This window comes from Anopheles coustani, chromosome 2 (assembly GCF_943734705.1).
Source record: "Anopheles coustani chromosome 2, idAnoCousDA_361_x.2, whole genome shotgun sequence".
NCBI lineage: Eukaryota > Metazoa > Arthropoda > Insecta > Diptera > Culicidae > Anopheles > Anopheles coustani.
In genome coordinates this window covers 67,415,916-67,428,677 of record NC_071289.1, presented here as the reverse complement: position 1 = coordinate 67,428,677, position 12,762 = coordinate 67,415,916, and the positions used below count along the sequence as shown (strand labels likewise).

Sequence of the window (12,762 nt, the reverse complement as noted above, 5' to 3'; positions counted from 1 at the left end):
AATTTGTCGATCTTTCGGGGGGCGCTTGCGTATACCTAACCACAATTAAAACCAAGAGAAGCTACAAGCTTGAAGGGTTTAGGTTTCGATTGGTACCGTCTTCAAAGGATTCTGAGGCTCGTTGGTATTTCAATTCAACCGTAACACTAATGTAGGATAGGGGTTGAACAATTTACTTCCTTCTGTCACAATTCTAGAAAAAAATATATTTTCCCTTGCGTTTATGAAAAAGAGAACCATTGGATGGTAGAGTGAAAACCATTTAGTTTGGTACAATTTTATTTCGAATAAACGATAAAATTAAAATGGTGGTGCTTTAATTCATTATACAAAAAAAAATGTTTGTGATAATTATACAAAGTAGTAAAAGGTGCTTCGATTAGGGTAATATCAAAACAAGAAACAAGAAAACTAGTTTTGAATATGTTATACTGTTTGTTCGTAGTACTTTTCCTTATACAACACATCGAAGACTGATGATATGCTGTCGAAAACAAAACAAACAAACACAAATAACATCGGTACAATTGTTATTTCCTATGGTCAAGCTATCATTAGTAAGGATAGCTGTGATTACGCGATCGCTAATGAATACTTCTTCTCGCCCCATTGATCGATTGAATCCGCCGCTAAGCTGACATCGGAAGTTTCCGTATCCAATCCAAAGAGGAATATTTACTATAGCTTTTTTCGCAGGAAAACAAAAACAGATCAGTATCGAAAGGGGAATTTGATTTACCAAGCTACAATATTTATTTGACTCCAGCGAAGGGAATGAATTTGTCAAGGGTGCGTTGTGTAAAGATTTTCCAGTAACAGTATGTTTCGTAACAGCTTATTGACAGGGCCAATTGCAACTACAAGGATTGAGTTGTTACGTGCACCCTTACAGGAATGATAACCATCGCCGGAAAACAACAAAAACGGTTCATGCTTAACCGTTTAGCAACTGTCGACAGCGATCCGTTTCGACATCGATTGCAGTGCGGTTAATTGTTACCCGCCCGGGTGGTTGCAGTGTTTTCCGTTTCGTTTTTCCACCCTTGCGGCATGACACCGGAAAAAAACCGGACATTGGCGGCGCCAGATGACGGTTGGAAGATAAGCCACCCGACACACCGAACGTTCAACAAACGTGTGCGCCATAACTCTCCGCAGTCAGTTATTGTGCATCATCGAAATTACTAAACGATCAACACCCACTTGCCCCCCGAGACTCGGCTTATTAGGGGCGGCCCTCGATAGAGATCGAACGGGGTAAAGACAAGACGATAAGTGGTCGTGTTCGTGATCGCGGTTCTAACTCCCTCCGTTCCGACTTCGCCGGTGGACTTCCTTTGTCCGGTGGAAAACGAAACATCGATGGTAAATTGGGTTTCGTATGTGGCCACTTGTGGCTTAACCAATCGAGAATAGTGGGGTGTTGCGTTTAACAAATCTCGAGTGACCTATCAAAAGGCACAAATCTTTGTCCACTTAAAAGGTACCTGAGTGTAGAGGAGTTTGTGGTTTTACACAACAAGTTTGAACATTGTCGGGAAAAAAAAACAACCAAGAGAACCAATAAGGTGTAGGCCTCCTTGACATGAAAAGATCGATAAAAATCCATTTAACCCCTTAACAGTACTGCCATGTCGAGAAAATTACTCAAAAAATTGTCACGCTATTTTTCTACATTTTTGTATAATTTTCACAAAAAAAATAAAAAATAATATGTTCATACAACTTTAAAGATTTCATTGATTAAATGATGATCAGTTTGCTGTATGTGTTATTTGTGATTGTGATCAGCAATAATTTGCCAATAATAAGCACAAATGTGGTTCAACTGCATCGATTAATTTCAAATAAGGGAATAAAAAATTTCGAAATAAACGCAGCGTAACAAAAGTAGAAACATAACGTGTGACAAAAAACTGTCCGAAGCTCGGGCAAAACTGTGAAGCGGTTATAAAAGAGGAATAAACAAGAGTGAAGCTCTTTTATACTACTAAAAAAAAGCAATAAAAGAAAACATTACACAGAAATGCTAAACATGTGCTACTTTTTTTATGCATTTAGAGTTTTAAAAGTGACATAAAAAATTCCAATCAATCAAACGTTCTTCACGCGCAAAAATATGAAAATAAGACCCGCAATATTTTTTGTCAAGTGGCCACTTCACTTGTTTTTGCAGAGTTGCTCAAGCATCTTTTCACCAGTTTGGATTATCATCTCTCTCCTCCCCCCCTCGGCGCACCCCCTCAGGACAGGAAGGGAACCCAGCCAAACAAGCCCCCACGTTGTAATGTGACTTCCGCATCATCGGCATCCTTTTTCATGCAGCATACGCTGGAAGATCGGTGCGCGGAGCTTAAATAAACTTTACTGCCAGCAAATGTAAGCAGCCAGAAAAGGAAGAGAAAGAAGGAGAAAAATGGTGCCATGAATTGAATACAACGTCTCATCCCACGTCCGCATTATTGTGGTCACAAACGGAACACGGATGACGATATCGTGTTATGGCGGTGTGGCTGCGCTCGAGCCTGTGGACCACTTAGGAAAATTGTTTGGCTACCAAGCGATAATCCAAACCCGCGGCAGCATCGTAGCTGGTGGAGAAGTGCCCGAGGGGGGCTACTGATCGGGGCCATTGAGCAGTATGGATTAGTCAGGAGTTTACGGTAAAAGCGGAAGGTAAGCTTGCAGGCTCGAAAGCTGGCCATATTTTGTGTGACAAGGGCCGGATACAAATCGGATGCTGGGAAGGGACCCTCAATGAAAGTCACAGTACAGACCTTTGAGATGGTCGGAAAAATTTAATAATGTCCTTGCGTCCTTAGCAGCACTGCGCTAGACACTCCAGTGGTAATAAACTAGACTTCCAATGGCAAGGAAATAAAATTGGATGCACACCTTCGGCATGCCCAAACGGAACGGTCTCTATTGAATAAATGAATATTCGATTAAACGGTGGCGCGACTTCCGGCAAAGGCGCAGTCATACTACTCGACTGAAACCGAAGACTAAAGCTGCAAACAAAAGTATAAAAATGCTAGCCTCACCATAAAGAACGTGCCATCAATTGGATCACGTAATTGGAAGAATTTATGGTTGACTTTCTTTCCACACGATCCACCGTAAGTGTGCTCGCAGTTTCCGCATGCTGGCAAAAACAAAAGCCCGAGCAAAAGTTGTCGAAAAGTTGTGAGCAAAAGTGTTGATCATTCAGCACCAGACCGGCAAATGGTGCACCCAAGCGAAACGTTCCTCATCCGACGGTCGCGCCCAACCGTCGGACTTCAAGTCAACGGGGCAACACAGCTCAGGGAGGCTCCATGCTAACCACGGGGGAGAAGCCCCAATGCTGAGTGCTGCTCTGTGCTGAATATTTTATCGCCGTTTTTCTCCGCAAGAAGCATGACAGCACAAACGAACGAGGAGTGAACGGCTTAAACAAAAAATCCATGCCAATTCTACCACTCAAGAATCGCTTCGTTTATCATTCTAGCGATGGCGAATAATTAATCTTTGCTCTCAACTTTGCAAGTGTAATGGATACGCTTTTCATGGAAGTAGAAATTGTGTTAACATTTCACGAACACGCATCGGAGTCCGTAGGGCAAGTATGTGCTTTCATGATTAAAATCGACCGAAAGCTAAATCCCTCTCGTTTTTTTCGATGTACTGTATAAACTTAGTGACACTAATTTAAAAATTAGTCTTAAATTACAATTCAAAATATCAATTTTGAAAAAAATGATTTTCCAGAAAACCCCAAGTCGAAAACTAACGGTAAATGTAACACAAGAAATATATATTTTTTACTTTCACAAATTGATAGCAAGCAGCCTTTTTTTAAATATCAAAAAATTTGTTCCTAATTAATCAAATCGTATACAAATTAAAAACCTAAATTAAAAAAAAAGATAAAATTTTCAAACACAAACCAACGGTCGAAACCATACTTGCCCGCCAAGGGTTAACGCGTCTCAGCATAGGAGTATAAACGAAGCACTCTTCAACTGACAACCATGTTGCCGCCAAAACAAGCTGCCTCCATTGACGTTTCAGTCATTTGTGTGCGGTTCGTGCAGGCGGATGTGTTTTGTTTGTTGTTCGAAGTAGATTTTCCTTTTTCCGTGTGAAAATCTTGTGTAAAACCATGGAATCCAATGTTAAATCGAATCTCCCATGGGTGGAAAAGTATCGCCCAGCAACACTGACCGATTTGATCTCACACGAAGAAATCATTAGCACCAGTACGTGAGAATGGAGCGTATGCACAGCCTTTTCCATGGTATCACCACCGAGTAACCTTTGCTGTTTTCTACTCCAACAACAGTAAACAAATTCATCCAGGAGGAGCAGCTGCCCCATTTGCTGTTCTACGGGCCACCGGGGACGGGTAAGACCAGTACTATTTTGGCATGCGCCCGGCAGCTGTACAAGCCGCAATCGTTCGGTTCGATGGTGCTCGAGCTGAACGCTTCCGATGACCGCGGTATCAACATCGTGCGTGGCCAAATTCTCGACTTTGCCTCGACGAGGACTATCTTCAAGGGTGGCTACAAGCTGATCATCCTAGATGAAGCGGACGCCATGACGAATGACGCACAGAACGCGCTCAGGCGCATCATCGAGAAGTACACGGAGAACGTGCGGTTCTGCATCATTTGCAACTACCTCAGTAAAATCATTCCGGCCATCCAGTCGCGCTGCACCCGGTTCCGTTTTGCACCGTTATCGCCGGATCAGATTTTGCCCCGGCTAGAGCACGTCATCGAGGCGGAAAGGTAAGAGCGACGGACGTGTGTCAATTCGTTCCCCTTAAATTCGTTTAGTTCTATTTCGGCCATCGATTTGCTCGTTTCAGCATCGAAGTGACTGAGGATGGCAAAAAAGCGCTTATGACGCTGGCGGGGGGCGACATGCGAAAAGTACTGAATGTGCTCCAAAGCACCTGGATGGCGTATAAGAATGTTACGGAAGAGAACGTGTACAACTGCGTCGGCCATCCTTTGAAGCAAGACATCAATGACATCATCTTCTGGCTGCTGAATGAAGAATCTTTCAAGACCTGTTATGAAAGTAAGGTCATCTTCAAAGGCAGGCAAAAGCAGATGATATCACTAATGTTTTTTTCATCTGCCTTTCCAGAAATTCAAAACCTCAAATCTCAAAAAGGACTCGCCCTCGAGGACATACTAACCGAGATCCATTTGGTGGTCAATCGGTTGGAAATTCCACCCCGAATCACCTCCCAGCTGCTGATCAACCTGGCGTCCATCGAAGAACGGCTGGCCGATGGGTGCGTGGAAAAACCTCAAATAACCGCCCTCATTGCCGCCTTCAGCAAGGTTCGCACGTTGGTGGTTTAGCGGCGCAACGCGATACCCTCTAAAATACAAAAGTATTTACGTTTAAGATTAAAAATATAACATTGGTTATTATGTTCGTCACTTGAATAAAGACTCGTTGCGGAATACACCTCCACGGAATATTGATTTTCAACTGTGTGTCTACGCCACACACTGGTAGAACCGGTTTCGAAACGTTCGCTGAACTTCGTCACCTTCGTCCGTGTTACGTGATATTGCGTTTGCCGGCTGTTAGCGCGATGAGACTTGAAGGCATGGGTGTAAACGAGTGGTTGAACAAAAAAAACCCTGCATAACTCATTAAAGTTTAGGAAAGTTCCAGCTTTCTGGATTTTAGTAAAACCCGTGACATTTAAATTGAACTCCCGATGAAAAGTTAATTATAAATCGTAATTGTAAACATCGACAAACTTCCATAAGAAGGAGAATTCTTATATCTTATGCAATATTCCAACGAAAGGAAAAGGTAAGACATATTTCAACCATTCTTTCCATCGTCTTTCATCTACTTCATTGTTCAATTCTTTCCGTCCACGCCAATTCGAAGGCGTTGAATGGAATCCAAGATCTATCCACAGCCTCCGCAAGCATGCAACATTCAGTGAAATACTAGGTCATGGAGTTCCCCGAGTGTTCTGCATTCACGAGCACATTCATTGTAGCCATTCCTTCGTTGCCCCCTCCCCACCCTGTCCTCCACCGTTGCAAATACCAAAAGGTCCATTCTACTGCGCTTCGCTGGCACCGGAATCTTAAATCACGCCCAAACAACCATTCCCATTCTCGGAAAACTTCGTCCCTTAGGGGAGAAGAACAAGAGCACATTTTGAAGCATTGTGCCAGAGAGCGTTACCGTACCGCCTTCCCGGGCGGATCCGGAAAGGGAAAGGGTATAATGAATGTCCTGTGTGAATTCACTTTGGAAAACTGGACCCTCGACTCGCGGCGGTCCATATTTAATGTTTGAGTTTTTGGGTCCTCTTTTGTTTGTGACCTTTCCTGAAAGCGCTCGCTTTCCGACGATGAACTTTACATCGGTGATCTTTTCCCAATACGATCCTGTCGGGAGAATTTAATTGAAACGTATTTAATTCGAGGTTTCCAAACGGGAATAAGTCGACATAAATTTCTATTACGATAGTAATTGAAGCAAGAAGAGCGGGAAATAAATTATGACTATATTTTCGTACAAAAACTTGACAGTTTAATAGAAGGTTTTATGTGTGTAAATTCACTGAAACGGTATGTTATTTCAATTTGTTTTCAATACATCCGCATGTTTGCAGCTACAGTATCCTTTCTAACAAGATATCCGCATTCATTATGGATAAAATCCGGTCTGAAGCTGAGCTCTTCTCACCATTCGTACCGGTTGCTTTCATTCCGCTAAAAAAAACTGAATACCCCTCGCTCGTGCAACCGTGCAAACACGACTTTACAGAGCGCAGAGTTACACATCATTACGTTCGTTGGATGGCAAAAACGCGCGCCGGATTAATTTACACGACCGACCCACTCCACGGTGCGTTTGAAGAATGATCCGCCCGTTCTGTGCTGCTACGGTTTTGTCTTTTGGCCACGTTCTAGGGCAGCGAGTCGGGCTCCCGGACGGAACGACTTCTGAGTCATGCATAATCACACACATTTCTCGAGTGAACCCCGGAGAGAGGGCATAGAAAAAAAAAGCGCTGAAAGAAATGCCGGAAAAAGAAGTATCCGTGTTATTTTCCTCTTCCACTAGACCACCGACCCTTGACAGGTCAAGTGGGAAGGAGAATGTTGGAAGGAAAGGACTTGGCGTGTCGGCAACGAAGCCTGCCCGACATTATTGCTCCCCATGCTGTGGCGTGTGCTTGAGCTGAGAGGAACAATATGTATGCATGCAGCATTCTAAAGTGGCAGAAAACAGTGGCCCGACATATTTCACGAATAATTAAATGAATAGTAAGTAGTGCTGAGCGGAGTGATTCGGATTTGTCGGCACGGTTAAATTTAGCATAACATCGAGGATTGAATTCATTTTTGACATACCACCGAGCAGGCATGAGAAAAAGGGTAATCGATTGGCTACCGCAGCCAAATGCCGAGCGAAACTGGCAGATGATGTTATATCAGCAAATCGATTTTGGTGACCGAATGGGTTGACGTATTTGTTTTGCCATTCCCATATGTCTCGCGAACTCGCGTGGCATCCGGCATAAAACAACTTTCGTTCGACCCATGGGGAGGCGTCCGTTGATATGAAAATTGATTCTAGGTCAGTGACAAGCTATTTTTAATCAACATGGAAAGTGTGTGGGTGCCAATCGCAAATGAAGGCGCGATTTCTGCATCGTAACTTTCAATGTCACGCGGTTTATCTATCGGTTTGTTTGTGGGGGAGGAATGTCTGGATGGCACACTGGCAACATACAACCGTGGGACTTTTCCCGGCGGAATACTAGCTAGGCTTTACTTGACAACAAGTCGCCATGGCAGGTACGGAATAACAGCCGAACTGAGGCGCAAATTTAGCAAACGAAATTAATTGACTGATAACTGGAATCTCGGTATCATCTACCTCATATTCAAAAAGGGAGACAAGTTAGACTGGGGTTACTACAGGGGTATTACTCGAAACTATCAGAGGGGATTCCGAAGAGCGAGATCAACCACTGACGAGATATTCATTATGCGGCCAGGTCCTGGCGAAGATGGTAGAGTTCCAACATAATACTTTCCATTTCATTCATAGACTTTAATGCTGCATACAATAGCAAAAATAATGGGGTGAAACTGTTTCAACCGATGAGCTCTTTTTTGGAATCCCGGCAATATTAATCTGACTTGTAAATATGACCATGACTAACGTTACTTGCCAGGTGAAGATGGATGGAAAAGTCTCAGGTTCCTTTGCAAGGGACTGCGCCAAGGGGATGGGCTTTCCTGCATACTCTTCAACCTAGCGCTAGAGAGGGCCATCCGAGACTCGGAGGTGGAAACTTCGTGGACCATCTTCTATAAGTCAATCCACGCATACGCTGATGATATTGATATTATTGGTAGAAGACTCTCCTATGTAGCAGAAGCATACCAAAGGATCGAGCAAGCGTCGAATAACCTCGGACAGTAGATTAACGAAGATAATGGTGGAACCCTCAGCGGCTATGTCACAATTTTAGAAAACATAGGCGGGCGTGACGTACAAGTAGGTGATCGCCCTTTTGAAATCGTTCAAATTTGTGTTATCTGGAGTCAAAGGTCTGCACCGACAACAACATTGAAGATGAAATTCGCGCAAGATTGCTGCAATCCAACCGTCCATATTACAGTCTGAGAAAACTATTCCACTCACCATACCTGTCAATACAGTTGAAGCTGGGATTGGGAGACCCCACTGTCGTCCAGCGAAATAAGAGTCGCCAGGCTTCGGTGTGCTGGTCATGTCATGAAAATGACACCAGACGAACCAGCCATTGGAGTCCTTTTAGACAGAAGAGACATAGCAACTTAAAAATTGAGGTGGAAGAATTACGGAATTGGACTAGTTTGGCGAGCGACCGAGAGCAATTTCGAATGGGGCTTCGTCGGGCCAAGACCGCTAAGCCTCATAAGTAAGTAATTAACTACACTTAGAGCAGCAATAGCAAACAATAAGGTGGAACTTTTGCTGTGATATTATAAGTTACAGTTACATTTCAGGGGTCCGCGATAGCCGAGCGGTAGTGCCGGTTAAAAAAACGGCTCATGAGCGCCGGGGCTCACCACCTCGACGGCGTGGGTTCGAATCCCAACCGAGACCGGACCCTCCCCTGTATGAGAGGACTGACTATCCACGTACAACAGGGAAACAAGTCTCGTAAGCCCTTAACAGGCAGGCATGACCAAGAGGTCTTTACGCCAAGAAGAAGAATTATAAGTTACAATTGAACCTACAGCAAATTCCTGGAACCATTTGTAGGTTGAGGAAGATTCCTAAGAAAACAAGCAACTCAGGTTATAATTGAATCTAATTTAAGCACATGCACGTTCTCATGCCCGTTGCCATTAAGGAGCAGTATATCGAGCTTCGAATTGCAACAACAAACTGAAAGACATTCACGCGCTGACGTATTAACTACTCCCAATTCATACAAAATACAACGATAACATTAACCACCTCTAACAACCCTATTTATTTGATCATCTTGCAGGTAACGAGTTCCTCGAGCCAGCAAAAACATCAAATATGCCCTAGATAACCCACTTTATCGGTGCATGACCGTAGTGTAGCTTCTTCCGAAGGGAAGAGAACTCCTTTAAAAAACAAATGCCTCAATTCAAGCCGCAGACCCCAATCCGGGCGATGGGCAAATATTTGCCAAACGCGAAACAACCGCTCCACAACCGGAATGTAGCAGTTTACATTAGTGCGATCCTGTATAACGCCCCGATGACGGGCGGTGTGTGTTTGGGACAAGACCGTTCCTACCTACCGTACGGTAAACGAACCACCACTTTCGCCCCACCGGTCTCCGGTGTTTCCCCGGCGAGCGAATCTAATCTAACGACCTTCGCGTGGCGATGGTCCGCACAAACCTTTGCATCAGTTGTGCTAACGAAGCGGTGGTAATGATTGCAGGTAGAGTTTATGATGATGGAACGGGGGGAGGGGCGGTATGTGTGTTTTATCCCGCCGAGAGAGCCCGGCTAATCCGAATGTGAATTCGTAACGTTCCGGGATTAGAGGATCAACGGCACCGATGAGCGCCGTTTCTTTACGACCGATGGTTCCAAGCGGTGGTCGTAAACGATGGTTCTAAGCGACAGAACAGTCAAGGCGGAAGATGTTTGCCCGGGGAGGCAGCATTTTACTGCTGGCCCCGTGCCATTTCATCATCATCTTACCAGGAAGGTGTGTGGCGTGTGATTGCTCGCTATCGAAGCCGGTGACACCGCTGCATCGTACGTTCTTTACGTTCCCCGTCTGCTATGGAAAAGTTCATTAATTTGGAATCGCTTTGGTGCAGCCGTTCGGTAAGTTCAAGAAAAATCCAATAACCTCTTGGGATCGGCGAGGGCGAAATTGCTTCGGGCATCGTGCACTCGGACGCAATCAAACTGTCCACGTCGTAATCAAACGTCGGAAGGCTGTCGACACGGGGGAGTTTCTTCCAGCGAGAGGCAGCGTCATCTACTGCGCGTTGTCCCCTGATTTCAATGAACCTTAGCAATGCAACCGTCGTTTGGAAGACTTCCTGCTCCGACCGTTAATGGTCGGTGGCCGGGTCGCGAGTTTCAGACCCCCTGCATGCGCCGATACCGGTTTGGCGGGCCACACTCTGGGTGGGAGGAGGGGGACTGACTGACAGACAACAGTTATCTCTCGTTTCTCGCTCGCTCGCTCATGGGCTGCATTTTTCTACACGCTCCACTCATGGACCACGAAGGGGGCCTGTTGTGGAGTTGTGGGATGGTGGGAGGACTAAGTGCAGCTTTGGATCCGTGCGGAGGAAGTTCGATGGCATACAACGGTACACGCTAGAGGCCATCTGTCATTCAACACCGTCGCGCCGGTACAGATTGTATCACTGGTGAAGCTATAGGAGGCCAAAACGGTGCGAACGTTGTGCCAGGGCATGGAGGAAAGCATTACCAGAAACAAGAGTCGTGTTGGTGTAACATCTCGTGGTATTTTCCCGATAAGCGCGTGGAAAGGTTGTGGATAATTCCAGGCGGAACATACCAGTTTTTAATCGCCTAAGGTGTATATCCCCAAGTATGTAGTTTTAATTGCGGGGAACCTCTAAATCTTTGGGAAGTTTTCGCATGTGTTACCTTTAAAAGAATTTACGACATGAGTTTAGTGTATGTCTGTCTCAAATGAGCGTATAACACTCTGGTTCCCGACATTATGCTAGAAAGAGTTGGAAACCCCTAGGGAGCGATTACTCACCTCGGTGCAAAACGAACAAGCACACTGCGTGATGCGGGTCAGATTCTCGGCACTGTACTCGCCAAGGCACAGTTTGCAGGTGAACTTAACGGTCGGCGTTAAGGCCGTCGTCGTCGTTGCCGTGGTCGTCGATGGTCCGGTGGTGATCGGCGATACCGGTATTAGAAGCGTAGGACTAGGAAGCAGTAGGGCGGCTTTCGACGCAGGAGATGCAGGCCCGTTGTTTGGAGTCGTGGGCGACGGCGACGGGGACGAGGAAGACGACGATGACGACGACGACGGCGTGGACGATGAGCAGGGCGATGACGCGGCCGACGATGAGCTGGACGAGGAGCAACTGGTGGTCGTAAGCCGAAGCAGGTTACCGACGTGCTTTCGCTTGGATCCACTTCCACCGCCGCCACTGCTTCCGGTTGGGTCGTGTGCTTTTTTCGGCTTGGCTGGCAGCCCCTCCGGATCGGGTGGTGTGTCGCTCGGACCGGACACGGACACGAACGCACCGTTCGACGCGTTCAGTGAGTAGCGTGAGCCGGCCGCGGCCAGCGACAGAAGACTAGAGCAGCGGGAGCAGGTCGCAACCGAGGCGCAGTTACGCAGCCGGTTCAGCGGGCGAATGGGTTCCAGCGTTTGCGAGGCGGAGGACGAGGAGGAACCTGTCAGTGCGAGCACGGTTTCACACTTCCGCATGCCACCGGAAGCGCCACCATTTCCACCACCACCACTACCACAGGAGCCACGACCACTGGGTCCGCATCGTGCGCCGGACGACGACACCTGACTAGTGTCCAGCAGCAGCGGGGTCGTCTTGGGTGAGGCCAGGCTCGCACAGCTCACGTCCCGCTTCAGCAGCGGCACCACCGACCACAGCTTCTGGTGCACCGACGACAGCGAGGTGGTCGAGATGTTCAGCCGGCTGCGCGTGATCTCGGCCAGGTTGTGCTCGGACGGGCTTTTGCTGATCTTGATCTCGGGCGACGGCAGCAGCAGTGACGGGGCCGGAGGAGGAGGTGGTGCCGCCGGTGGTGGCGGTTCCTTGGATGGCCGCCGACCGACGAGGTTCTTGAGAAATGCTTCGAAGCGCCGCTTGCGAGGAACCGGTCCCCCGCTCAGGACGGAACCGGCGTGCGGGCTGCTCTCCGCGTTACCACCATCCACCACCCCGCCGGCAGCGCTGCCACTCGTGGGCACCATCGGGGACGAGTGGATCCAGCTCGCCGGACCGCTCCGGCGGGACCCCGCCCCGGCCGTGCCCACGAGTGAGGTGGGTCGGGAGGCGCGCGACGGGACGATCTGCGGCGAGTGCTGCTCCAGCAGGGACACGGACTCATGTGTCCCATTCGCGAGGTGGTGATTCCTGAGTCCAGCCAGATTGTGAATGATTGAGGCAAAGTTCTGTTTGAAGAGAAAAATACATATTGCTATAAGAGAAGTAGGTCGAGAACATTTGTGTTTATGGTTTAACATTCAAGATTCAAGTTGCAGCCAAAT

The 12,762-nt window shown here is 46.9% G+C and overlaps 2 protein-coding genes across 4 annotated transcripts in view; one reads left to right on the top strand and one right to left on the bottom strand.

Moving 5' to 3' along the window:
- The window catches only part of LOC131267035 (mediator of RNA polymerase II transcription subunit 1), a 48,106-nt gene that overhangs the window by 5,913 nt on the left and 29,431 nt on the right, over window positions 1-12,762 (bottom strand). For all 3 annotated transcript variants that reach the window (XM_058269782.1, XM_058269781.1, XM_058269784.1), the window contains one exon: window positions 11,275-12,666. In XM_058269782.1, the coding sequence (XP_058125765.1) occupies window positions 11,275-12,666 (1,392 nt within the window). The remainder of the gene's footprint in view (window positions 1-11,274; window positions 12,667-12,762) is intronic.
- LOC131267036 (replication factor C subunit 5) lies at window positions 4,070-5,480 on the top strand. The gene is made up of 4 exons (XM_058269785.1): window positions 4,070-4,241; window positions 4,325-4,775; window positions 4,856-5,070; window positions 5,140-5,480. The coding sequence occupies exons 1-4, from the start codon at window positions 4,145-4,147 to the stop codon at window positions 5,358-5,360; spliced, it is 984 nt and encodes a 327-aa protein (XP_058125768.1). The 5' UTR covers window positions 4,070-4,144; the 3' UTR covers window positions 5,361-5,480.

Excerpts from the sequence above, each read along its gene's own strand:
- LOC131267036 (XM_058269785.1), top strand. The coding sequence starts at position 4,145 with ATGGAATCCAATGTTAAATCGAATCTCCCATGGGTGGAAAAGTATCGC. Across the intron at positions 4,242-4,324 it reads CGAAGAAATCATTAGCACCA|TAAACAAATTCATCCAGGAG; the intron begins GTACGTGAGAAT and ends CTCCAACAACAG. Across the intron at positions 4,776-4,855 it reads CACGTCATCGAGGCGGAAAG|CATCGAAGTGACTGAGGATG; the intron begins GTAAGAGCGACG and ends TGCTCGTTTCAG.